This window comes from Crocodylus siamensis, chromosome 1 (genome assembly GCF_052110815.1).
Source record: "Crocodylus siamensis isolate JL-2025a chromosome 1, ASM5211081v1, whole genome shotgun sequence".
NCBI lineage: Eukaryota > Metazoa > Chordata > Crocodylia > Crocodylidae > Crocodylus > Crocodylus siamensis.
Window position 1 is genome coordinate 199,238,882 of NC_143395.1, and position 27,581 is coordinate 199,266,462.

The window sequence follows — 27,581 nt, forward strand, 5'->3', positions numbered from 1 at the left end:
AAATGGCGCCGGGCGCGGGGGCTGCCGGGAGGCGGGGCGGGGCTCGCGCCCGGGCTATATGAAGGCGGCGGGGGCGGCGGCTGGTAGAGCGTAGGGGGTAGTGGCGTCTTTTCGTCATGAGCACTACTATGGCGCTGGGCCCCGAGCAGGCACAGAGCAAGGTGCGGGACGGGGCTAGCTGCGGACCCTCGGTGGGACTCGGGCTGGAGGGGGCTCGGTGGAGAGGTGGGGCTCGGAAGCCTCACCCGGCGCTGGGCTGGCTCTAGGCCGCCTTGTTCAGTGCCTGGGTCGCATTTACCTGTGAGCACTGCAAAGCCCGTGGCTTGGTGCTCGGGCTGGCCTGTGCTGTCAGGTTGCACAGCGTTTGCACTGCAGGGTGGTGGTTCCCAGTTTCTTCACACAATGGGCTGAATGGGTGATGCCGGCAGGTTCAAATTGCACTTTGACTTTGCGGGTGGGTCTGCCAAAATAATTAAACTCCTTCATTGGAAGGAGCAATTGGATCACAGACTGCCCAGATTACAACTTTCAAATCTTGTCTCTTATGGGGGGGAGGGGCTCCCCTGTAACTTGTCTCTTGGGCTGGATCTGCTGTTGCAGAGGGCTGATCTGGCTGTGGTGGGGTGCACTGTCTGCCCAAGGGGCAAGGCTGGAGGCTCCAGGAGAGCGTATTATGACTACATTTATGATGATAAATCTGGGTTTGGGACTTGGGAAGTTCAGTGCTCTGTGGTGGAGCAGCCACAATCCAGATGCATGGGTGTGGGGAGCAGTCCAGCCCCAGTATGAATGCCTTGTGGGTAGAATAGCCTTGACTAGGATGCATTGGTTGGGGGAGGGCCCCTGATCCAGGTGTAGGGGTAGGATGGAGAACAGCCCAGTCTGATCTGGTCTAGATGTGTGGGGTAGTGGCTCTGATCATGCTGTGCAGGAGTGGCTTGTGTGGAGCTGGATCGAGCCACTGCCAAATTTTCCAGCTCATAATGACCCCTGTGGGCTGGAAGCCATGGCTCTGTTGGCTGGATTTGGCTGGCAGGCTGGAGGTTGAGTACCCCTACTTGAAGATGTTATTAGGCGTGTTGGTATCTGTTGAGAGGATGGGCAGCTCCCTGTCACTGCTTCGTTCTGGGACATGACTGACACTGTCCTAGCATAATATTTGCTAGGGCACTTATTCAACTCTACCATAGAGCTATATGCAAATCATTAAAAGGGGAACTTTGAATGGAAAATAACTGACAACACAAAATGATGGTTATAGGTAGCCTACATTTTTCTGTAGCTAGTGTTAATTAGTGTTAGCAAGGTCTCCAGCTTACTAGACTGATAGTGAACTTCTTGGCTCTTGAATAGTCTCTTTGTTGATAGTGAATTCCCCTGCTTATTGTGGCTTGTAGTCTGGACAGGGTATCCATCTTAGCTATGGCTCTGATCTAAAGGCAAGAGAACATTATAAATATCCGAGGCAAGATGTACGTTGGTGTTTCAAATCTTCCTCTGGAAGAGACAATTGGCTCTAATGTGTAGCCAGAAAAGAGTGAGGATTTTGCATGCAGCTTCATGGCAACTATGGAGGACCACGTATCTTGACCCCTCTTCTTGCTTAGCTCTTCAGTATCTCCACTTTTTGATGGCACACTGGTTGAAATCCATAGGTTGGGGGAATAGATCTCTTCAGAAGTGGAGTTCTGTTCCAGGACCTTTAGTTTCTTCAGCTGTTCACTGTTGTGGTAACAGAAGTGGGGGAAAGAAAACCTTGACATTCAAATGTTTTGGAGAGGGTAAAACTCTCTACTTGGCTGTGGCCCATGGTATAAACCTGGAATGGCCAGACCTTTCTCAGTTCTGTCCTCAGGGGAAACTACTGGTGGAATTGTGGGGAGAAAGGCCTCCCTCCCCCCCCCCAAGCCTATGAGGTGGTCAGGGATAGAACGTAGGTTTTGTGCAGCCATGAGAAGCCTTGGCTGTGCAGCTTCTAACAGCAGTGCTCATGATGGGGGTGAGAGGGGGACCAGTTCATGCATTATGGCAGGAAATCTCTCCTGCTGTGGACTGAATTCTGGGGCAATAACAAATCCCTCAAGTATACCATAGGCTGCAATATCCACTGTCTCTGGCAGACAAAGATGCTAATCATTCAAGCAGTGAATGTTAGTGATAATAGAGCATAAGTAAGAAAACAAAAGTCAAGTAATTTTTTTTTTTTTAATGGTGATACAGCACATGCTGGTTTGTCTCAACTTGGAAGGTGACACTATGTTAATTGATTATGCTAAAATTGCTTGTATTTCTCATGAATGGCATGTGGGCCTTTAATACTAAACAGGCTGGTTGTCTGACACCTCCAAGCTTGGTGGGGAACAGTGTTGTATGAGAACTCCACTCCCACTCCCCTTGGGATTTTATAGAGTAGTGCTCTGATATAGGCCAGAAGAGTGCTGGGAAGATCAGTGCAAGTGTGGGGGGAGATTAACTAGAACAACACAACTAGGTTTTGTTGTCTGTCACTTGGCTTAAATTGGGAAATCCAAAGTTAACATAGCAGGTAGCTAGAGAAGATGGTAGTCCTGAACCACAGCAGATGGGAGTTTCAGATAGGGTGGGTTTTAATGTGCCTCTACTTCCCCTCCTCCCTCAAGTTCTGGTTTCAAGGACCCTGGATATGCTGCCACCTCATCCTGACCTCTTGGGGCTTAAAAAGCAGTTGCTGTGGGCTGAGTAAGCTCTTCCTAGAAAACTTAACTTGGCTTCTGTGGAACTGAAACTTTCTTTCTTTCTTTCTTTCTTCCTTCCTTCCTTTTTTATTAACATGGTCCATATGCCTGTAGAGAACTCCCTAAACCAACCAAGGTCCTGCATTTTCAGTGAGCTGCTGCAGGCTGTGAACTTCCCAGTCTTTCTAGTTTTCACTACTGTGGTTACTCTCGTGGGTAGCAGCTAATGCAAAGAATAGGTTGGTTGCTTAGAAAGCTGAGCAAAAGGCTTAAGAGTGGGTGGAGTTCAGAATGGGGGACACCAAAGCTGGCCTTGCATGGAGAGCCTGGTACTAAAGATCTGCTGTTGAAAGGGCTAGAAAATACTAGCTGGAGCCTGATAGACTAGTCCCCACACATCAGTCTGGTAGGAATTCAGCAGCTGAGGAAAGGAGAGTTCTCTTGTCTTTAGCATGTGGCTAATACAGTCTGTGGCTTAAGCAAGTTTCATATGCAAGAGAATCTGTGTGGTACATAGGTTGGAAAAAGCTTGGCCATGAGGAGGGGTGAAGTAGAAAGGATTCTAAATGAAATATGTGGAAGGAGGTGGGGAAGAAGAATTGGAAATGCAGTGGAGAGTACAGCACAATCCCACATAGGAAGGAAAAGTAGTGTGAAGCCAGGAAAGGAAGAAGCAGCAAAATTGGAACTTGACAGATTTTCCTTAGTACCCATGGCTGGCAAGTGCTGTTCTGTAGAATTCAGCTAGGTCTAGTCAAATCATAGTACATGAACAATTTTTTGGGCACTAGTGAACTTAATTGAATATATATTGCAGTTTAGTCACTTCTGTTAGGAAGTTTGCACTTATGTGGATGCTTAAATGGCAGACTGTGCTACAGCTTGTGAGAATCCCTCTTCCCCCCCCCTCAATTGAGATGCCGGTGGTAGTATATGAACAATGTGACCCTGGGGCTGGGAAGTTCCAGATACTTGCAGGCTTAACCTCTGGACGATGTACTTTCATGTCCTGAGAGGTGCTAGGTGTAGTGTTACCCTTCCGTCTCCTACAGGACAAGCTCTGCTATCCTAAAGCTCTATCCCTGAGCTGAGGCTGATGGAGGGTGAGTAAAGCTTGTTGGAGGGAATGAGCTGATACATGGATACAGCGATGGATGGTTGTTAGCAGGCCATAGCTATAGTGCTACTCTTGGAGACCCAAATGCCACTTGTTCTACCAGCTCCTGCTCGATCCCTTCTAGTGAGAATGAAGTTCCTGTGGCTCTCTCCACCCCTAGAAAAGTATTGCTGCTTAATTGACTACTGGGGCTAGCCTTGAAGTGCAAATGGCAAACCCAGCTTGGCCAGCATCACCTAGAAGAAAGCTGCTCCAAGGCCTAATTAGATTATGAAAGAACTTTGCTCGGGTGGATCCATTGTAGAAGGCCCAGCAATGGCATACAGATTGTCCAAGGGATGGAGCTGAATCTGCCTGCCATCATAGTGAGTCAGGCTAGATCTGGTTCCTTAATGTTTTCTGTGACTTGGAGTCATACTCCACAAATATAGGGTGGTGCAACTGACATCAGAACAGCTTCCATCTAAACATTTCAGCCAGACATGGGTATTAATCCTCCAGCTATGCAGGGAGCTGTAAAGTTGGTACAACAGACAACACTCCTATAATATTATGATAACTTGGAAGTAGGACCCATTAACTAATGGGTCAGCACAGATGTTGTAAGCCAGGGGTGGCCAATTATTTGGGCCCGTGGGCCACATAGACAGTTTAAGGAGCTGTTGTGGACTGGTCAATACCCCTTGTCCCTGCTAAAAGCCAAGAGCTGCTCCTTCCTACCACCAGTGCCCAGCAGCACCTAGTTGCATAGCCCCATGCCTGCTCTGGACTTGCCTCAGCTGGAGCAGACCAGCCAGGACCTATGCACACAGCCCCGGCCCAGCCTGCACCATACCCGCTCCAGACCCACCTTCCTATGATGAGCAATAGTGGCCAGGCAGAGGCTGCTGGGCACAAGGGAAAAGTGGCCCCCCCCCCCCCCCCCCCCCCCCCAATTGCTGCTGAGCTCTTGCTGCTGCTGCTTCTATGTCTAGGCTGTTCTGCAGCTCCTCCACTGCTACCCCTGTCCTGCCAGGTGGTTCAGACGTGGTTCTGGTGGCAGCAGGGAAGAGGAGCTACAGGGCAGCCCAAATGTGGGCTCTGGGCAACTGCAGCAAGAAGGACCTGGCAGCGGTGCGGGGGAGATAGCTGCTTTTTCTCTTGTGCCCAGCAGCAGGTTTTGCCTGGCTGCTACTGCTGCCATCTCTCGTGTACAGGCAGGTCTGGAATGGGCATGGGGCAGCCTAGGGTCAGGGCTATGTACACAGGTCCTGGCTGGTGCAGGACAGGCTAGAGCTGTGTGCCCAGGTCCCTGCCAGTCTCCATGGGGCTGGGGGCAGCAGAAACCAGAAGATACTGGTACCACCTGGGGTACCTAGAACTATAGTCCAACTACAGAGTGGCCCCAGCCCTGCTGCATGCCTACAGGTGGCAGGATATGCCATGGGCCAGATGGGTCTTTTGCTCCTGCCTGGCCCAGGCACTACCATAGACTGGATGAAGTCCCTCTATGGGCTGAATCCAGCTCGCAGACTGTTTTGCCCACCCCTGCTGTAAACTGTTGGCAGGCTCTGCCATTGTACTGTTAATGATGGTCACTAGTTCCTATCTGAGCTGCCAGATGACTTTCTTTTCCTCCTCTTTCCCCCTTGCAATGTATAACTGAGTTAATGCAGAACTATCTCTTCCTGATGTTGCTCAAGTGAATGTTGGTACAAAGAGCAATGAGCTCCAGGATATGGGCAGGTGGTAGTTGGTATTGGTACAAATGCGCAGCTGCAGCTGCTAGCTCTAGAAGTTTGGGGGGGCATATGTCTTCAGGGCTATCTTTGTGGTTACAGTCCTATTGGCTTCCTTGGAAGTATAATTTGTAGCTATGCAGTGTGCATCTAACCCATGGTCCAGTGTTGGTTCCTTTGCCTGGCCAGTAGGGTGGAACATGACTGCCACTTCTAACTAGGCAAACTCCAATTCAGGCTAACAGGGATGCAGGTTAAGAGACTAAGGGCTGATGGTCCAACACTTCTTCTTTGTTTTTCCACCCTCCCCCCCCCTCGATTTTAATGAGAACAGACTTCATTGGGAATGGGACATCTTGAGATTGAACTATGATGTATGTCTACACTGGCAAGTGCAGAAATAGTGAGAACGCTGTGTATGCATTTTACAAGCAGAGTACTGTATTAATACAACCATGCACCGGGTCTGGGAACCCCCATGGCTGCTGGTGCAATGTAGGTGTTGATTTTTTGCTCTTTGGAATCTGTGCTTCATTTGTGATGGTCACCTTAATTTTATTCAGGCAATGATGGTAATGTAATCAAATAGGGTTGGCCTCTCTTCTTACTTTCTTGCTTAAAATACAGAATCCTCTCTGGAAGCAATAAGCTTTACCAGTTGAACCTCATGGTAGGGGAATACAGCTGTTATGCTATTAATAGCAGTGCTGAGATGGAATCATGCACGGTGTACATACAATCCAATTGTTCTGGTCAAATGAAGCTTACATTACTAATAAAACAAACTGTTAGATGTGATCTGTCATGTACAGTTGTCAGGGTGGCAGAACTTAAGTTATAGTTGCCTAAATTTATAACCCTATAGCATGAAAAGAGTCTAGTAAAAAAAACAAAAAAACACTTCTAGTTTAAAAGAAAACCTAAACCAACTTCATGGTAGCAGCATGGTGTCTGAAACATGTGGCTTAATTCTCTGACTTCCTTTATGGCTATTACTGACTGCAGGTCAGTACCTGCTTGAAATTGACTTGACTTGGGGCAAAGTCATTAAGTCAAAGTGAGGTTTCCTTGCTAGTAATTGATACTAGCTGTTGGGAAATGTAAATCTTGTATTTCAGAATCTTGGTCTAACAAAATCTAGATCAGAAATTAAGTGGGGAAATCTTTTTCCATAGAAGCTGTGCAGCATTATGCAGTAGGGTGACAGACAAATGCAACTAATAGTGGAAGCTTACTCATGACATTCCTAACGTACTCATTTGTGGATTTTAGAGCAAGAAACCTGGTTGTGGGCATGTTGTTCAGTGAAATAAGGGAGGCAGTTGTTGCCTTGCATAAAATGGGTGGCTGCACAGATAATCAGTTGGCACTTTATGATGTGGTTTTGCTTATAATGGTAACTTATTGCTGCCTGGCAAATAACTCCTATGGTTGTAGCATCCCATTTAAGAAACTTAAATTAGAGCTTTAGCACATGACCTAACATAGAGATGTAGGCTGCTTCCAGTAACCACAAGCTGCATCTAAAAATGTGTGGGGGAGGGGGGGGAATGTAATTGGGAAAGTTCATGGAGCACTAAGCCATGAAGTTATAACTATAGGAGCCCCATAGGTCAGTAACGTACACTGATATCTGGCTGTTGCCTCCTAATGTTTTTTGCTAATATTAATAAGGTGTGCAGGGAAAGGAGGTGGGGAAAAATAGAATAGTTCAGGCATTCATACTACTGCTTGGGTGGTGGAAGGCACTTGGCTTCATGTTTCAATGCATGCCAGTGTTCCGTAAAATAAGTCATGCGGTGCTTGCATAAAGACAGAGTTGGCAGCTAAATTAAACAGGATATACTCTGAAATGCGTGTTCTTGTTTTTTGGACTTGGGGGGGCAGTGCAGCAACAGCCTCTGCTTGCTTTCTCTCTACAGCTAGTAGGTCATGTCCAACTGACGTTACAAAACTATTATAATGCTACAGTCAAGCCAGGCTTGAATAACTGAAGCCTTAGTGATGTTTAGTTTATCCTGCAGACTGGATGCTTTCTAATGGTGTACTAATTGGATGCTAATTTGGGGGAGATCCCCTTTACTGCATTTCTGCAAGGTTAAACCTAAAAATGAAATACTCTGGGTTCAGATAATCAAGGCTAGGGACAGAAATTGTGCACAAACCAGTGTAAGTGATCAGAAAACAGTTCAGATTTGTAATACTACAGAAATTCAGTGTGCATAAGCCACTTTCAGAATGGCCATAACAATTTTAAGATGAACCTGGATGGATGTAACCAATTTTAAACTAAATTGGTTTATTGAACTTTTGCCCAGATCCGCTCCAGACTTGAGTTGACTCTGTCCCCCAGTATCCCAGGATGCTTTGCACCTCCCTTGCAGGGTGGGCAGGCTGGCCTTTGGCCAAGGTGTCTGCTCCAGCCAAGCAAGGAAGTGTGCTCTAATACTTAGCTTCTGGCCTGAGCCACTGCAGGCATGTGGCTGCACTTCCAGAATCAAAAGTGAATGTCTTTGTTTATTGGTTCAATCTGCACAGCCTAGACTGATCTATGAAGATTGAATTGATTCAGCCTTGGGCTTTTTGACTGTACTTGGCCCAAATGAAGTCCCTGTATTTCTAGCCCTGGAGGGTGCTAGCTGACTTCAGTTTGTTTGGCTGTAACTTTGATTAAACTGGAGTGAAAGTTGAGAGAACATACTTGTGCTTCAGGATAGAGCTAGGTGTTTATAAGTTTTTTATGAGCACTCCCTTAAACCCAAGAAAACTCATTCAGGTGTATTCCAAACACTTGGAAGCATGGAAGCTTATAGTGTGAAAGGTTTTGTTGTTACTTTTGCTGCCTTTGCCTCCCCATCATTAACTCCTTGTTGTATTGCAGCTTCCAGAGAGGAAGCATAGGCAGGATTGATAATAGTGTGACTTCCCCACCAGTATGAGACTTCTTGTTTTTATTTCTTCACCGGCTAGTGCAATGTCTTTAAAGCTCTTCCTTTTTCCCTGCCCCGCCCCAATCACCTGTCATCACCCAAATGCCTACTGTACAACTGCCTTGGAGAAAGTAGCTTTGAGGGGTATTAGGATATCTTCTTCCCACCACTGGTGTTGCAGAGTAGAATATGGATAGGTGTATTTTTCTTGCTCCCACTGCTTGGAGCACTAGAACTGAAAACAACAGATGGGCAGAAGACTTAGGAAATCAAAAAATTTACTTCAGTTTCCATAGGTTAGGCCACTATTTCAGTATGTGGTGCAGAAAGTCACAGTTGTAGTTGTGGGCCTAATCCAGGGATGGGCAACATGAGGGCCAGATGCAGCCTGCTAGGCTATTCTATCTGGCCTGTGGAGCCCCTAAAAAAAAATCTAGAAAATTAATATTTATCTGCCCCGGCTGCCTGTCATGTGGCCCTTCTGATCTTCAGCTTTCAGTAGAGTGAAGTGCCTTTCTCTTTTTTTGGGGGGTGATCCTTAAAGCCACCCATTGCTGAGAATATGGACCTGAAACAGTGTACAGGCAGTCCTCAACATACAATGGTTCGAGTTAGTGTTTGTAAATTGACACCTGGGTTTTGAAGTTCAGGCATGGGTTTCAACTTTACAGCACTGAATGCAAGTCTCTGTGGTAGGGGAGGGAGAAGGAAAGGGCTGTGGGGTGGGGCTGGGGCTAGAACAGGGCAAATGCTGCCCAGCTGGGGTTGTACTGGGCTCTAGGAGTGGGGGGCGGTGGGTGGCGGAAGAAGCTGCAGCTTGTCCGGCTGCCCCTGCCAGGGCAAAGCAGGCAGTTCCAGGGCTGTGCCAGGTGACTGCAGGAGAAGCCACAGGTCAAGCCATGGCTCATCTGCTTGCTCCACCAGCTGCCTCCACTGGGGTGAGGTGGGCAGTGCCAGGGCTGCACCGGACAACCACAGGAAAGTCTACAGCTCATCCGGCTAACTCCCCCAGCTGCTTGCACTGGGGCGAGGCAGGTAGTGCTGGGGCTGAGCCAGGCGGTCACAGGAGAAGCCACAGCCTGTCCAGCAGCTCTTGTTGATTTTGTTCAGAAGGGTGTGGAGGAGTGGTGTGAACCCCCCAGCCCCCACCCTGGTCTGGTATATTTGCAATAGAAATGCATATAGACAAGTTATATAGCTACATTTTATTTACTTTATTATTGATGAGTACTATACCCTACTTTCACCCATTATTTTGTATCGGGCCTTGGTTCATTAACCAATCCCACATTTATAACATTGTTTCCTATGAGGAAAATTGGTTTCGAATGGCAACTTTTAAACTTAAGAGTTGGTTTTCAAGAACCAAATGTGCATGTAAGTCTGAGAACTGCCTGTATTAATAGGTCCATCCTTGCCACTAGGGAAACTTCGGCTTTTTGCAGTTGAGAGGTAAGTGGTGTGGCGCAGCATGGCCTACAGCGATAGGTCTGGTGTTTCACGTGCACCTTGCATACTTGCTGTCTGTTGTTATGTTCATTTTGGGGTCTACCTTTAAACAGACTTGTGTAAGAAGACCTAAGCAACCCTAAAACAGTACTGTTATCAAGAGTCTCTAAAGCTAGGTTTTTGCAGAGGGTGGGGGCAGGGGGAGGGGTTGTTTGTTTTATCAAGGCCATAGTAATGGATCACTTATGTTCCAGTCTCTGTCTTTATCTTCTTTGCTTGTCTGCTGTAGTAAACTTTTTTTATTTTGTCTCATTTGAATAGTGCACACTTGTAAAATTGGATCTACCTTTCCTCCCCATCTTCCTGCTCTTCACTTATTAAAGAATGCAAATTTTAATGACAGTTTACAACTTTCAGGACTGGGTGGATTGTGTAACATTTTCCTTAAACTAGCTGAGAGGAAGCTGCTTCCTTTAGCTTATCACTCTTTTCACAGACTCAGCAGTTTACATTGTTTGTCCTGCTGATCCGGTTAGGACAGTAAAGATAAGCCATTTCAAAATAGTGGGCTTTTCAAAAAACAAAAAAACCCCAAACCTTTGTGCTGTTTACTGGTGAAGCCTAGTATTAGACTGCAGCCAGAACAATGGCCAGTTAATTTAGTTTGTTTTACTGGCACGGCTGGTCCTTCACTTCATAGTTAGCAAAGCTGAGTTTATCTCTTAGTTCAGCAACATAGCTGGCTGCTGTGTACAGACATACATAGCTCATGTCACTTTTTTCAGACCTGGTTCAATTTCTTTCCTGTAACATAGCCATAAAGCTTGTGTTTAGAGATGCACTGATAAATCATGTGACTTCTTTTTTTTTTTTTTTTTTTTTTTTGGATTGGCACCAAGAGTGTACTGCATCCAGTTTTGGGCTTCACAATTCAAAAAGGATGTGGAGAAGCTTCTTTGAGTCCAGAGAAGAGCCACGTGTATGATCAGAGGTCAGGAAAACAGACCTTACAACAACAGGCTTAGAGCCATGGGGCTCTTTAGCCTGGAAAAGCGCAGGCTCAGGGGTGATCTGATGGCCACCTATAAGTTTATTGGGGTGACCATCCGTACCTGGGGGAATGTTTGTTCATTAGAGCACCCCAAGGGATGACTAGGTCGGAACAGTCACAAACTACTGCGAGACCATTTCAGGCTGGACGTAAGGAAAAATTTCTTTACTGTCCAAGCCCCCCAAGGTCTGGAGCAGCCTGTCATTGGAGGTGGTTCAAGCACCTACATTGAACACCTTCAAGAGCAAATTGGATGCTTATCTTGCTGGGATCCTGTGACCCCAGCTGACTTCCTGCCCTTTGGGCAGGGGCCTGGACTCAATGATCTTCTGAGGTCCCTTCCAGCCCTAATGTCTATGAAATATTATCACCTTGGCTATTGTAGCCCATAATATTTACCAATTTTTAACTATATCTTCTGGCCAGGGCCCTGGATGCATGGGTTCCCTTGGAGAAATGGCGGGTTTCCCCTTGGAGGCAGGCAGCGTTCTAGCCTGCAAGGGGTTCTGTTTGGGGCTGCCAGGGATGGGATGGAGGGGGCCACATGCATGTGCACAGGCGCACAGATGCACATGGCCAGGAATACAGTGGGGCAGCCTAGAGAGCAGCTCCCTGCAGGTAAGTCTATGAGGGTGGGGGGGACAGATCAAGGCCCCCACAGGGAGGCAGGGAGTGGGGCAGGAGTTAGGGCTGGGGGCACTGCCCAGCCAGGCCAGTGCATGGGATCCTGGGGCCAGGACAAGATAAAGCCATGGGTGGTTTGTCTGGGGGTGGGGTGGGTGGTGGGGGCGGAGGCAGCTCCCTGCTGCTGCGCACATCCCCTGGGGGAAGGGGCATGTCCCATTTTCCCCCTCCGCCCCAGATTTGTGTGCAGGGCAGATGTGGGCGGCTTGCTGTGGGTCTGGGGCGCTCTACTCTGCTGCCTTTCCTCAGGAGCCCTATGCCAGCCATGTGCCCCCTGCCTGCCCAACAGCAGGGGGGGAAGCAAGTTGTACCCTGTGCTGCCAGGCAGGCAGGGGCTGTGCAGCTGGTGTGGGGCTTGCATGGCAAAAGTAGCCAGGCAGAGAGCCCCAACTCCACAGCAGATGGCTTGCATCTGCCCTCATCCCACTTGGCTTGGCTCTGCTCTGCTTAAGCATCCTCATATTTAAAAAATGGTAGTGGTGCTTGAACTAAAACTCATTCAAATTTTAGTTCAAGTGCCCCTACCATCACTCTCTTTAAGGACTGGGACACTGATGCATGTGATGTAGGAGCATACCAGAAAAGGCTTATTTCATGTCAGTAGCCTGAAGTGCCTTGCATTATTACTAAATATTCGTTATTGAATCTGCATTGGTCGATAGGATTGATTTAATAATTGGCCATCTATCTGCCAAGAAAGTCTTTATTGGTGCACCCCTACTTGTGTTGGACTTGGGAGCCAATTTGTTGAAGTGAGTTTTAGTACCCTAAGATTTGCTGCCTGTTAAGGAACCACTGGCCTTGCATTGGTTCACTACAGTTGTAGTTCCCTTTGGGTATCATGTCATGGTTCCTGGCATTGCACAGAACTGAACGCTTTTAGGAGTTATTTGAGGGGGAGGTGTAGGAACAACCCATTATTGGGGGTGGCCTTTTCAGATAGGTGCTTTGGCTAGTGCCAATGAAACAAATTGCTTAAAACTGTGAATGTCACTTGTCTGAACTGTTACTCAAGACCAGAATCTAATTTGGACTCCAATCTGGATCAATTGGGTGGTATATCAGTCACTTCCAAGTGGATTAGGGGAGCCAAGACTGCTCCAAACCAGTGTTGGACAGAAGTTTCTCTGTCTTGCAGAAACTGGAATATGCAGCTCAAAAGACACTTGTGCTTGCTTGATGCAATGCAAGCAAAAAGTACATTCAACTCATGCCTTGCATTTAGTAGTCACAAGACAGCTGGCAAAGTGTGTGCTGTCATACTTGTGTAAATGTTGCTGTTTATGGGGAAGTGAGCTCTCTTGGGTTTTGGTGTAGAATGGCTGCTTGTAAAAAGATTTCTTTGCCTCATCCTGTGATCATAAAAGGGGATGCAAAGCAATGACTCAAATGCCTCTTCCTTCCCCTGCCATTCATTCCATGGCAGGGTAAGTATTATTGATACCTTGATTTGGCATGTTCATATCTGGTAGATCAGACAAACAATGGATGACAACCTTCAGCTGGCCAGGCCTGTGGCCCCTGGCTGTACAGATGGGGGGAGATGCATTATGCTGGTACCTCAGCCTGAAGCATGCTGTCAGGAAAGCTTTCTCTTCTCCATTGTTTTACAAAATAAAACAGAAGTTTTCTTCCAGGACAGTCCAGTATTATGCCTTGGATAAGCTTTGGCTTGCAAGGAGGGTCTTCAGTGCTTAGACAAGTCTCTTGTGCAGTCTGTATGTAGGTTGTCATCTTTCTTTTTTTTTTGCCCAAGGGTGGTGGCTGTGCATGATGTACAGCACTAGTTATTAGATGTGTTCTTGCCTTGGAAAAGAGCACTTTGGCTTTGTAAAACTAACATCCAGATCTCCCAAGCGCAGAACTTTCAATTTAACTGCTGTCTGCTATTTGCTTGCCCCTTTCTCTCTCATGTACTGTGGAGTAAAATCTTAGGTCTGTAAGAGCCTTTATTACAATACTATTCTAATGGCCCAAGTATAGCTTTCTTTCCTGGAAGACTTAAATTGCCTGTTGGCTGATTCACTAGCTCTGTTGCAAGCTTTATGTTGTGACCTTGGGTAAATTGCTTCATGTCTGTCAAGTTTCCCTTGGAGAAGAAAAATGAGAATGCAAGCTCCCTGAAGCAAGGGACACTGAAAAAAGGTGACCTGTAGCACTATAGGTACTTGAACTTGGTCAGGCTGAGGCATCTGCATGCTAGTAGAATACAGGTGATGTCTAAAACCAGCTGAGAATGCTACCCTACATGCTTGCGAGAGCTTCTACTCCTAATATCCAGCCACTAGTAACTTCCTACGCAGGAATTAGATGTGCCCTTCCTGTCTTTTCTCCTGGTGGAAAATATTTTTTGCTAAATGCTTTGCATGTGTCAAGTTACTGAAAATAAGCTACACATGAGGGACACCATTTATCTTCTAAATAAGAAGCATCAAGCAGTAGAGCACTACTTGCCTGAGCAAACTTCTTAAATGGGGAAACCAGGTGGAAGGAGAAACCATTATAGGTTCTTATTGAAGTAGAAAGAGAGGCATCTTAACCTGTGCTGCTGTATAACTCAAGTAAGTTATTCCACTGTTTAGGAAAGTCTGCTATGGATGCCCTAGCTTGGGCTAAAACCCCCCACTTAAATTGGAAGTTTTTAATGTGATCTTGCATTTTGGATGCTGGAACGCTTTTATGAAGCACCTCGGAATCCAACAAATCGTTCTTTTTAGTTTTATTTTTCTATTGGAACATCTTGCACAAATGTAATTGCATCCCTTCTCAGTACCTAAGATGCTCTTGATTCACCATTTCTTCCTGAGAAGAACTGCTTGGTTCTTGTTGTCTGAACAGAAGAGCCCGCCTGTCTCTGGCCCTTTTGGAAATGTAGGCAGTGGGGATTGCATTGCTGGAACTGCATTAAGGGCTGTGACTTGGGGCCCCGTCTCCTCAAAAGGCAAGAACCTCTGGAACTGATGGGAATAACCCATGATAAGTCATGGGGAGATGGGAAGTAACATAAGGGGAAGTCATCATTGGTGCATGAGAATGATGTTGGACAGCTCGAGATGCTTCTGTGGCAGGAAGAGAATGGGCAGGGAAAGAATCTCCCTACTTAGCTTGCTGTTGCTCTTATGTTTGGCCAAATGTCAAGATGCTTCAGTGTTTCCTTTGCTTTGCAAAGGTGTGGTTGATGGGCCATACACCGCAGCTTGTGCTAAAGATGCAAAGTATGCAAGCTGTGCAACTGTTCCAAGGGATAGGGAGGATCCCTTCCCTTACCACTGCCAAAATGAATTGAAACTTCAGCTGGAGCTCTTTTTTTTTCCAGACCTGCAAAATTTCAGTTTTGGCAAATAAAACTGCTATTTGTACACTCTTTTTTTTTTTTTTTTTTTTTTTTTTTTTTTCCCCCCTCTCACCTTAAAGGTAACTTTAATGAAGATGGTGCCTTGGTTTGTATGGTAGCTTTTGCTTTGGCTTCTTGTGAGGTCCAAGATGGGTCTCGGTACTGTGGAGTTCCAAACTAGACTAGAAAATAGCTGAATTGCTGGCTAATATCTTGGAAGATATTTTGGCAAGCTTACATGCCCATGTCTTCCATACCAGAATTAAAGAATTATAAAAGATTAGGCTGTCCCTCCAGTTGTTTATTGATAATTGCAGGGGGAAACTAGAACAAACTCTTCAGCCCTCCTGTAAAAAGGAGCACACACTTCAAAACCCTTCATAGGTAGCACTGACTCTCAACTAGCTGCCTGTTTGAAGAGTCTGCAGTGGGAAGACTTGTAGCTCCTGTATGGTTCATATAAAATATAGTCAACTGTGACTACAAAAGACCTTTCTTTAGTTGTTGGTGTAGTCCTGATGCCATCCTTATTGGGGTGTGTTTGACCTGCAAATAGAGCTGCCCTGTGCCTTCTCTATGCCTGACTTCAAGGTTATCTACTAACTTCTTTTTCAGCTGAGGGCTGTGTCTGTGGACCTGAATATTGATCCTTCCCTCCAGATTGATATCCCAGATGCTCTGAGTGAAAAAGATAAAGTGAAGTTCACGGTACATACTAAGGTAATTTTCACCCCCGCCAGTTTCCTTACCATGACCTTTGGATGCAGTTGGGGAAAGGAGATTCTTTTGACATCCTTGCATATAATGTAATAAACTTGCTTACAAATTTGAATTGGGCTTGCTCATGTAAAAGCCCTATCAATATGGTATCTGCAGATTTTTAACCACTAATCTTCAAATTCTAGGCTGTAAAGCTGGATCAAAACCCTCTAAATGTAAAATGTGCAACTGACTCATTGAATTTGCAGATGGGTAGACTCTACTCTTGGCTTGGGCACAAGTAGAGAGGAAACTACAACTGACTTCAAAGGGTTTTTGAGTTGTTTTTTTTTTTTTTTTCCCCCCAACATTAATGCTTTGTATTAAAGTAATTTGGATCTTCTTTAATAATGAAGATGGGTCCCTTTTTACATGGAGATGACTTTGGCACAAGTTTTACTAGGCTAAATGACTAGCTTGCTCTGGCAGATTACATGTACTTCTAGGGTGAGTGTAAACTTGCTAGCAGTAAGGTTTCTGCATCTCTTCTTAGACCACGCTGCCAACTTTTCAAAGCCCTGAGTTTTCTGTTACAAGACAGCATGAAGACTTTGTGTGGTTACATGACACGCTCTCCGAAACTGAAGACTATGCTGGACTTATTGTAAGTGGTGTCTAATGGTATCCTAGATGAAATACCACAGTAAAATCCGAGATGAAGTGCTGATGCTGAACCTGTTAAAACAGGAATACTAGTAGCATGTCCTGGCTCTAGTATCTTATAACAACTGAAGCCCTTTGAGCTGTATTCTATCCTTGCGTTCTAGAAGCTGATGGGCTAGAGAGCCAAAGTTAAATTGGAGACCTATACCCATTCCATTTTTGTATCATTCCTGACCCTGTAAATGCCTTTTTGAAAGGGCCATCTATGCACCATTCTGACTCGCAGGTATAATCAGAAGTTCCCAAAACATTTCAAGGGTATTTCCTGGAATAACTAATGAAGAGCCACTATGTGCCAATCTTTAGAGTGGCACAAAAGACTATTGTGGATGAGCCCACCTACTTCCATTAACAAACAGCACTGGTCAAAACCTGGGGATCAGGGCAGTGGACTCCAGAGCTCCTCTGAAACCTTTGTTACATACTGGATAGTAGCTGCTACTAATGCAGGTTCTTTTGGCTAGATACCTCCAGCACCCTCAAAGCCTGACTTTGATGGTCCCAGAGAAAAGATGCAGAAGCTTGGGGAAGGAGAAGTGTCTATGACAAAAGAAGAATTTGCCAAAATGAAGCAAGAATTAGAAGCGTGAGTACATGGATCTTTGACTCAACTTTTGGTATGATGTGTCTAGCGGACCAACTTGGTGTTCTGTCCTGTAGGGTGCCTACACTCTAAATCCCCTGGTTTAACTTTTTTTGCACATTAAAGGTGTTTTATTGGGCATTTATGCCTTGTAGCTGAATGGGGGTGAGGGGGCAGATGTGTATTTTTCCAGAGGCCTTAAAGAGTAGCTTAGACCCATACTTACCTGGCAAAGTTTGAATAGGGGTGATCCTACCTTGAGCAGAAGTTAGATTGCATCTTGAGGCCCTCTTCAGCCCTTCTTAGTCTGACCTCTGGTATAACTCTGTCTGGCTTACTCCACCTTAGGGTGGCAGGTTAGAATGGTGAAGCATATCACTCTTATAGACTCTAAACCCACTTCTAGGTGCAGTGTCTCCATGAATCTGTGTACTTGAAAAATTACAGTGAATGTGTAGAATCCATTCAATAGAATAATATCTAGTAAAAGAATACCTTTTTATGCACTGAAAAACAGTATAGTGTGTGTATGTCCCTATTAAGTCTGTGATCTGGCTGTCTTCCAGGGAATACCTTGCTGTCTTCAAGAAGACTGTATCATCTCATGAAATTTTCCTTCAGCGAATTTCTTCTCATCCTGTGATCAGCAGAGATCACAATTTCCATGTTTTCCTAGAGTATGACCAGGATGTAAGGCCTCTTCTTAACTTCCTTAAATTTTTAATGTTAGAAGTAGCTATTTTCCTGGCACATGACTAGAAAAATGCCAAGCTTGTATTTTTTTTTTTTAAGGTGGGCGGGGGAAAGCACAATATATGTACCCTGTGGTATTGTGTGACATTATCTTCCATGTAATGGCAACATCCTCTTCTCGGAAGTGGTCTCTTAAGATGTGACAGAAGCTTAGTAAGCAACTTCTAAGAAGTCTGGCTCCAGCAAGGAAGCTGGTACACCATAGCCCAGAGAAACCTGCCTATCCTGTTTGGTGACAATAAAAAAACAAACCCAAAGCTGCAGTTGGGGAGGGAACTCAACAAGCATCTCTAATTGGGTTTGTTGCATTAGTACAGGGTACCTAAATGCACTCAAAATAACTTCTGAAACAAACATCCCCTACAGGGAAGGGGAGACTACTTCACAATGAACAGTAAGTATCTGTGGTAACAGGCCATTGCTTGTAAGAAAGAAGCATCTTTTAACTTTTACCTTCTTACAGTACTGATTTTGTTGTTGGTGGTTTGTTTTTAAATACAAAGCTAAACCCCACAAAGGGACCATTATAAAAGCTACTTTGGGCTACGTTTCTAAAATCTTCTGGCATACTCTGTTTTTTAGCTAAGTGTCCGGAGGAAAAATACAAAAGAGATGTTTGGTGGCTTTTTAAAAAGCATGGTGAAGAGTGCTGATGAAGTCCTCTTTTCTAGTGTGAAGGTAAGATGCTATTCTCCCTTTCCAACAATAGATAAATTCTGGTGTGAGGTGGGGAGTATTGGTTCCCTTCTCGGCCCCCGCTCCCCCCGCAACTCCTTTTAGCTTAAAAGAATTGATCTCCAGGTGCTAAGTTGTCTATCAAAACAAAACTGTCTGGCTAGAATGTTACTGGCAAACTTGGGTGAAAGAGAGTAATTTTTGGCTCAAGGATAAAAATACCAGAACTCGATTAACCAGGTGGTCAAATGGTTCCTGACTCTAGTCTTTTAAAAAATAAAAAATTGCTGCTTTTTCCTTCTGAAACCATTACCCAGTGGTAGCCATAACTAAAAAGCTAAAAAAATAAACTTTTGTGATCATGGCAGTACTGCTACAAAAGTCAGGACCTGCAACCCCAACCTACAGGTTTTTCTAGTAGATCTGAAAGCACTTTCAGTCTTGAGCACCAGCTTGCCAGGGCTAATAGTACAATAGGCTATAATGCAACCTACGGTTTAAATTTCTCTCAACCAGGTCTTATAGTTCAAGGACTGTTTTCCAGTGCCTCAAATCGCTGAGTGACTAACCTGGGTCAAGACGAGAGTGGATGTCCAGGGTACCAATCTGATAGCCTTTGGTCAAGGCTTATACATCATTACTTAATGGCTGAATGTGCCACAGCTTTAAGGACTTGCCTTGGAACTATGACCCAATTTCAGACATGGGCAGTAGTTTAATGGGGTGTTGGAATGAGATCCAATGGCTTTCTTTTAAACCCCAACCTTATTTTATGAAAACCACTTAATTCTAAGGGAGGAATCTTGTGACATTTAGGCATATGAAACAAGTAAGGGAAGTCTGCTTTAAAATGCTAGCAGAAGTCTGTCTTAATTTGTAAAGTAAACAGCATTAATCCCAGCTATTGAAGGATCTGACGCAAGACTAGCACATGACACAAACCCCATTATCTATTGGGGAGGTTTTGTGGCATGTTACAAATGTCTTGTACTGTTATGGCATGTAGTGGCTAATTGACAAGCCCATGTTCTGCTGTATTAGTTTGTCACCTGCATATTTCTATGATTTTTAGATATAGTTTAGTCAAGGAAAGGGGGAGGGGTAAGAACTGTGAATTCTCCTGCCATTGTGACTACAGCAAGAAGAATTGCCATGGCCAGGTGCAGGTAGAAAGGGTTAATTCTCTCCTGCATGTAGTGAGGAAATTGACTCCTGTATAGCAGAGGCATCCAAGACAAGTAGCCCATCAGGTTTCTGCTTTAGAATGCAGGTAAAACAAAGCAGTACGTGGTCAGTAGCCTTCTACAAATTTAAAGCATCCTTCATTAAAGGGTGACCTTCATAAGTGGCCACTTCTGTATTCAAAAGTGCTGAGACATGCAGGTGAATTATTTCTCTCCTATTAACTGTAAACTAATACTTTTTAACTGGAGAACAGCCTTCTCACATGAACTCAACCTTTTGATGGTTATTCCAGTGGTACTGTCAAACCTTAAAGGTTGGCTTTCCAAAGTTTCATTTGAAACCTGAAATATGCTCTTGGGGAAAGGATGATGAGTTCACTGAATTGGTGCTTGCAGGTATGTAGTCATTCACAAAAATAGCCATTGCTTACACAACTGAAGTCTTCGCTTTGAAGACTACTGCTCTTTGAAGCCTTTATTAAGCTGCTGAGACTAGTGATGTATAAATTGTACTTTCCATGTCCTAATGCAAGTTTTTTTTCTAGTAAGTTTCTAAAGAACAGGCCACCAGATGTCACAATTGTGACATCTAAAGATTATTTGAATTTCAAATTTTTTTTCTAAGTTTTCTTTGCCATGGCAATTTAGTTGTTGCTTTTTAAGTTTTTAGCTGTCCTAAAGACTTTTTTTTTAAAACATCAAACTACGCAACCAAATAGAGTTGGATGTAAAAGAATGACCCTGTTCCAGCTGGCCTGGGGAGAATGAAACTAGTACCATATATAGTGTATAAGGCTGTGCATCTTTTAAGAGCTGCATGGTGTGTGGACACGTGTCAAAAGTTAGTCCCATGGATCCTTCAGCTCTGTCAATGAAGGAAAATTTTGTAGGAAAGAACTAGCAGGTTTCACTTAATCTCAAAGGGAAAGCTAGAAATGTACAGTGACAATTTGCATCTACACAAGGGCAAATGTCTCACTTTGAATATCTACTAAATAGAATGGCTGCTAAGGCTCTGTAACAACTGACTTCTTTTTTTATTTGTTAAAAAACATTCTCCCTTTTTTCCCACCCCCCCCAGGAGGTAGATGACTTCTTTGAGCAAGAGAAGACTTTCCTTGTGAACTATTATAACAGAATCAAGGATGCATGTGCAAAAGCAGATAAGATGACAAGATCTCATAAAAGTAAACCTTGTTCTAAAAGCTCTTCTAAATAAACTTGCTGGTGCTTAGAGATGACACTAAAAAGTGCTATCTGTCTTGACAGATGTTGCAGATGACTACATCTACATCTCTGTTTGCTTGAACAGCCTGGCACTGGAGGAGCCAACAGTCATCAAAAAGTGAGGACTTAATTGAACGTTTTCTTGGCTTGTTAATAAAGCTCCAGAAGCCTAATCCTGTATTAAAAAGGCAACAAACTGAATCATAATTCCCAGTCTCCCTTGTTTGCTAATATCTGGCTTGGTGTTCAGAACTTATGTTAGTCTACCATACTGAGGACTTGATTTGATAAATTCAAATGTTCAAGTCAGACTGGGGCTGTATAAATTCCTATCTTGCAGCTTATTGGGGTTTGTTGACATGGCTATCTTGAACCTTGGGGTGGTGGTAGGGGGAATAGAATACAGCAAGACCTAAGTTCATCCAGTGGATTCTAGAGCTGTTCCAACAGCGACGCAACCCACCTTCAGTGGCAGGGCAGCAGCTTATCTGGCCTACAAGAAGCCCTGCAGTCCAGGTCTGGCCCAAAGGACAAAGTTAGGAAAAAGCACCAGTTTAATAGCTGATTGAATTGACTATTGCAGAAAAGCCCTGCTGAAGCATAAAGATGCTGGGTCAAACTAGCATTATGCATCTTGTGGGCATGCACTATGCTCAGCATGGTGATGCTCCAAGGTGCGTGCATGCGCAAGCAGCCTACCTGATATGGAAGCAACCGATTCCCATATACTTCCTGGGCATGTCATTCAGGAGATGCCAACTTTTTTTTAAAAGCACTCTCTATGTACTCTTTAGGTACTTGCTGAAAGTTGCTGAACTCTTTGAAAAACTGAGGGTGAGTTCCCTTCAAATAACCCTACACTTAAATCTTGGTGTTTTGTCTTGTATCTCTACTATCTAATCTTCTCTTCCGTAGAAGGTAGAGAGTCGTGTTTCATCTGATGAAGACTTAAAGCTGTCTGAGTTACTGAGATACTACATGGTTAACATAGAAGCAGCAAAGGTGAGATCTCTAGTGCTGTCAATCACTAAACTCTAATGCTATAACTGACTCTTAATCTATGCCAACCTACTTTTGATGGAAAATCCTTTGTAATCCTACTCTAGAAAAGGTGGCTGGGTGCTAATATGAAAAGTGGGGATATACACCTTGTAGTGTTAAGGGTCCCTTTTAAGTAGTTCTTGCCTTCAGAACTGGGTAAGAATACAGCAGCCAAGGTATTGGGTTCTTTATTGGAATAAATTCTATTTTAGACCTTACACAACTTTTTTTTTTTTTTTTTAACCCAACTTTCCTGAAGTTTTAAATGGGATTCAAGCAAGTAATTTGAAGTAAGAGGCTTGCATTAGGTACCCTTATGTCAACTGTCCTAACGACCTGAAGGAGCAATTGACAAAAGTGCTTACTATTTCATTACTCATCTCAATGCAAACACAACAGACTCAATACTGACTTTATCATGGATGTGGTGTAATAATAGACCTGCATTTACTGGGGAATATCAGATTGGATATTCCAGTAACTTGTCTACTAGGATCTTCCACAGACTAAGCAAACCTTGCTGGTCAAGATTCCATTCTAACAGTATCCAGTTGGTGTTCTTTTTTTATGAAGGGCATCTCTGGGTAGCACAATACATAAAATGGGCCAACTGGAATCTTTAAAGCTGTCTGAATTCAAACTTGTCAAGCTGGTATATGGTCTTAATTTTTATACAGGCTTTAAAGGACTAACACTGTGACCTACACAATGTCCTGTAATTCAGTGTTTCCCACCCAGTGTGCCATGGCACACCAGTGTGCTGTCAGAAATGAACAGGTGCTGTGGAATTTTGCCATGGCAATGAGCTGTGATAGTGATGAGGATGGGGGAATGCCTTAATGGATGTGCTGCAGAAACAGTTTCTTAATGTAAGTGTGCCTTTAGGCTGGAAAAGGTTGGGAAACACTGCTGTAATTCTCCAAAAATTCCTAGATCAGCACTCTAACATTTGGGGATTTAGACTGTATTGGGAACAAGTTGGATTTGATTTTAAATAGCTGGGTGGGAAGCCTCAATGGTTGTCTACAAAGTGCATTCTTAAATGAATAAAAGGATATCAAACAACTTCTTCTAACCTTGCACTTTTTAGAGAACAGTGTAAGGGCTTGACTGTGTATACACTAACTTGCAGAGAGAGACAATAGGGCTGAGTGGGTAATCGGGTCTGTTATCTCATCTCCACATACTGTTGTTAACAAGGATGTTATCCTTAGAGACAACATTCTCTCCTTATGCCTGAAGAAGGTCATTTTTGCTCAAAAGCTTGTAAATGTTTTTTCCAAATACTTAGTTGGTCTAATAAGATATCATATCTACCCAAAGAACCTCATCTGCCTATGATCTCTGGAAATACATTCACAGTCTGAGAACTGGAACTAAGCATCACAGAGATGCTTAATGGGATCTTCTAGACTGAGCAGTCTGATTGGGTAGAGTGGTTTTCTTTAATCTTTTCTAATCTGTAGTGGAACCTTTTGGGAATTCCATAAGATTGGGCCCCTAATGGAGTCCATGGCTCATTATATCCTATTTTATAAAACTTCTTAAAAGGTTACATGAATAATATTGTCTCAAATAGAATATAACTAGAAGTTATAATTCCTATTCTATGATGATATCTTTGAGCATTAACATCTTAAATTAAAACTATATATACATTTTTGGCTTTTCTTTTTTTAAAGCACCTCTAACAAAAAAATCTGATTTTTAAATGAGATGCATTGGATTTTACTTATCTTTTTTAAAGTGCTGATCTTTATCCACGCTGGTCAGGGAATGGCATTGATGGTTTTAGCAGGACCTTCCTTCTCCAAAAGGAGGATGCTTGAAGCAGGGAAGGCAGCTCTTGGGGCTCTGGGAGTTCTAAATATATCTTCTGTATCAAAGGAAGAAAAAGTTAGCTTTAAACAGAATTACAACTCTTTTAAAAGCAAACACCTGCCCTAGAGCCCCAAAAATAACAAAGTGAAACTCCCCTCTTAAATTCTAAAAAGGCTGAAAGTAGCTTTGCTTGGAGTCCGGATTTAAGTACTTATCTTGTAAGAGTAATATCCTACTCTGTATCTTTTTTAGGATCTCTTGTACAGGCGTACTCGGGCTCTTGTTGAGTATGAGAACTCCAACAAAGCTTTGGATAAAGCTAGATTAAAAAGCAAAGATGTCAAACAGGCAGAGGCACATCAGCAAGACTGTTGTCAAAAGTTTGAGAAGCTTTCAGAGTCTGCAAAACAAGGTACAACATCTTACTAACTGCACAACTTATGAATATTTCACATTCTTTCTCAGGTCTCTGTTAGAAGGTACTTCTCCATAGTTGGTGTCCCAATCCTCAAGTTTTCTCTTTGGGTCCCCAGGCTTGCTTCTGAGGGTCAAAGTTTGCAATGGCTTGACAGTCACACAGACTGCTTCCATGCAGGCATTTACTTTTCATAGAAGTCGTCACTACTTAAGCTAAATAGCTTTCAGACCTGGGGAGGTAGCTACAGCAATATAGAAGCATAAAGAATTGCTTCCAGCAGGCCTGTTTTGCATCAATGTCTGGGCTGAACCTTCCTGCTCCTTAGGTGCAGGCAAGGTGGTTAATTTAAATCTCTGAACTAAACTTCAGGTACTTCTGGGACAAAGTGGCCATCTGGGTTCAGAAGCAAGGTCCACATGGACAAACTCCAACGATTTTTCTATTAGGTAGACCCCTTGCTTATGCAAAGGCTAAAGCCTTCTGACCAGACGTGTGATCCTGCTAGTCTCCTGCACGGCTTTTTTTCATTCTCGTCCGTCCGTCCTTCCTTCCCCTCCCCCCTTCCCACCTTCCTTCTCTGTAGGCCTTTTAGCTAGAAGAAGCATCCCACAGGAGGGCCCTGATCACCTAGATGCTACCTGATCATCCATGTTCCTTACACTGCCAGACTGTATGTTCTGATCCAACAGCATGCATAGGGCTGCAGTCCTTCCAGATCAGTACTACAACTCCAGCATTTCATTCTTCTGGGATGCTTCCTCAAGTGAAGTTTGGCAGAAATTGACTTGCTCTGAGGTCTAGGTGCCAGTTAAGGTCCAGGTCTCCTAACAAGGCTTTCGGTAATACATACTTACCGTTACTTCATGCTCTCTTCCCTACATGCATTTTCAGGCCATGGCCAATGGCAGGCCCTTATTTACTGCCACTGCCTCAGAAGCAGTGAATGATAATGGTTTCTCCATTTCATGTTTTTAGAACTGATCACCTTCAAACAGAAGAGAATAGCAGCCTTCCGTAAAAACCTAATTGAAATGACAGAACTGGAAATAAAGCATGCAAAGGTAAGTGGTCTCTTGAAGTGAATTACTATAGCACAGTTATAATGGAGTACACTTCTAGCTAGCACCATTGTGATGGGAGGACTTGCTTCCTCTCTTTTGAAGCTAGGAAACTAAATGCCAAGTCAAAAGCTTAAGCTTTCCACTATTCTGCTTTGGTAAGGAAACCAGACTTGCAAGGTATGCAGCAGCATGTGGCATTTTGTTTTTGTTTCTGTATTAACTGGAGAGGTCCATTGGGATAACTGGTAGCTTTGGTTAGAGTTTTAAATGGAGTGCACAACCCAAAGCTTGTACTTCACAGCTGTCTAGCTAAGCTGTTGGCTTACTTTTTAACATTAGTAGTATGTTTTTGGTTTTTGTTTCCCTCCCTGACCAATGAGGGAGATTGCACACTTTGTGCAACATCCTCCGTATATAGGAGGGCATACTTAAGGGATGGTTATACAGCCCTTATTCATATTGGCACTTTCTGCTTGCCTTCTACAACAGTAACATCTTTTTAGCTTTGGTATGCATGTTTACTGTCACAAATCCCATATTGAAAATGAGCCTCAGTGTTTACAAACATCAAAATACTAATACTTATGGGGTTTGGGATAAGTGCATGTACATGTGCTTTAACACTGAGTTTGTTGTCTTCCATTCCAGAACAATGTCTCTCTCCTGCAAAGTTGCATTGACTTGTTCAAGAACAACTAAGACACCTTATTCTGCAAATGTGAAAAAGCATCAATTGCACTCAGTGGCCATGGGGAAATTCATATTTAGCTTGACTCCTTTAGGTTCCAATATTTGGTTTTCTGGACACCTTGTTTGACTAATAATTAACCATGTTGATTGACACCAACGTTGGCTTCCATGGTATAAATGAAAGCTGGATTGCATATGAATTACTTGAGGTATTTGCACTTAGTGAGTGCCAAGGACAAGAACTAGAGTCCAAAATGTTGATCATTTAGATTTCTCCCCCCATCACAAAGGGTGAAATTTATCTGTCGGTTTATTGGAGCTGTCTGCAGAAAGTCAAAAGTGGGAATGGCTTATGTAAAAATTCCCAAGTAGTTTTATAAATTAATATCCTAACATTCCACTTGGGCAGATTTCTACTACAATATATTTTGGATTTCTATAACTACATTCATATTTGTACAGTTGGGCAATTACAGCAAAATAAAGATGTCTGATATGGTTGTGCATCATTCTGTAAGCCAAGTAAAGGTCTATCAATGGACGGGGGATACAAGCTTTGAAGATACTTCTCCCTCTCCCTCTCCCTCTCCCTGAAGACTTTCTCAATGGAGAAAAACATTTTGCAATACGCAAGCTGCTGCACTGTTTCACTCCTGTTAAAGTAGAACACGATTCACGTCACTCCTGCTGCTTGCAGGGGAAAAAAACCCATGCAAACTAGCTTTTTGTTAAATCCTGTACACCAAATCCAGTGAGCAATCCCTGAAGAAACTTCCAGCTTTTCAAACTGTAGTGGCTGAGATCTGAGGAGGCAAGTCTATCTAATATGACTTCAACCCCCCCCCCCATGGGGGGTCTAGTATCTGGCCAACACTAACTCTTGTCTCTGCATTAAAAAGCATGGAATAAATTTGTTCTACAGGCTAGTGACAGAGCTGGGATTAGAATCTGGCTCTAACTAGTAGCCCACATAAGCTCTTCAAATCTATTGCTTTAACTTGAGGGGGGCAACTATTTTAGGTGGAGGGCTGCTTACTGAGTTTTTGGCAAGCCATCAAGGGCTGCATGATGGGTAGCCAGGGGCAGATAAATATTAATTTTCTAACTTTTTTTAGGGGCCCTGCAGGCCAGATAGAATGGCCTGGCAGCATTTTGCCTGCTCCTGCTTTAACTTTTCATGCTCATGCTGTAGGTAGAGCTAGTGAGCTACTTCCTGCATCTAACATGCCAGCTCTTACTAGCAGTTTTAGAAGTCTGGTTTAGTCCCAGAGTAACCTTTCTGAATATGACTTTGAACTGCATCTCTTTCCCCCACCCCAAAAGAGGAGGGGATGCAGGGGAGGGGAGTTGTGGGTTCTGCATGCTTGGAAGGTGCCATCCTTGAGATTGTGATCTGTAGTGACTGAGGATTATTTCTTGAGCCATTTGAAAACCAGTGGCTGAATAAACTTCCCAAAATTATAAACCTTTCCCAGATCCAAGTACTAGCAGAGATATCTAGTCTGTCTTTTTTTTTTTAAAAAAAAAAAAAACAACAACTTTGCTTAGAAATATTAAGTGGGATCTTCCTCCTGGAGATCACTCTTTTTTTTTTTTTCATTTGTGTACCACCTTTATACCAGTAAGGTGCATGATATTTTCAGTCATCAAGCCCAGACTATCCTGGTTGGAGTGAACGGTCTAGTGGAGAACAAGACTGCCACTGCTTC

The 27,581-nt window shown here is 43.8% G+C and overlaps 1 protein-coding gene across 1 annotated transcript; it reads left to right on the forward strand.

The window, feature by feature from the left end:
• The first annotated feature begins 35 nt into the window (after nt 1-35).
• Nucleotides 36-26,381, forward strand: SNX5 (sorting nexin 5). Its single transcript, XM_090052331.1, has 13 exons — nt 36-161; nt 15,613-15,717; nt 16,250-16,360; nt 16,884-17,005; nt 17,569-17,692; nt 18,338-18,433; nt 20,696-20,801; nt 20,884-20,959; nt 21,636-21,675; nt 21,757-21,843; nt 23,956-24,115; nt 25,097-25,182; nt 25,831-26,381. Exons 1-13 carry the CDS (start codon nt 117-119, stop codon nt 25,879-25,881), a joined length of 1,209 nt encoding a protein of 402 aa, XP_089908457.1. The 5' UTR covers nt 36-116; the 3' UTR covers nt 25,882-26,381.
• The last annotated feature ends 1,200 nt before the right edge of the window (nt 26,382-27,581 follow it).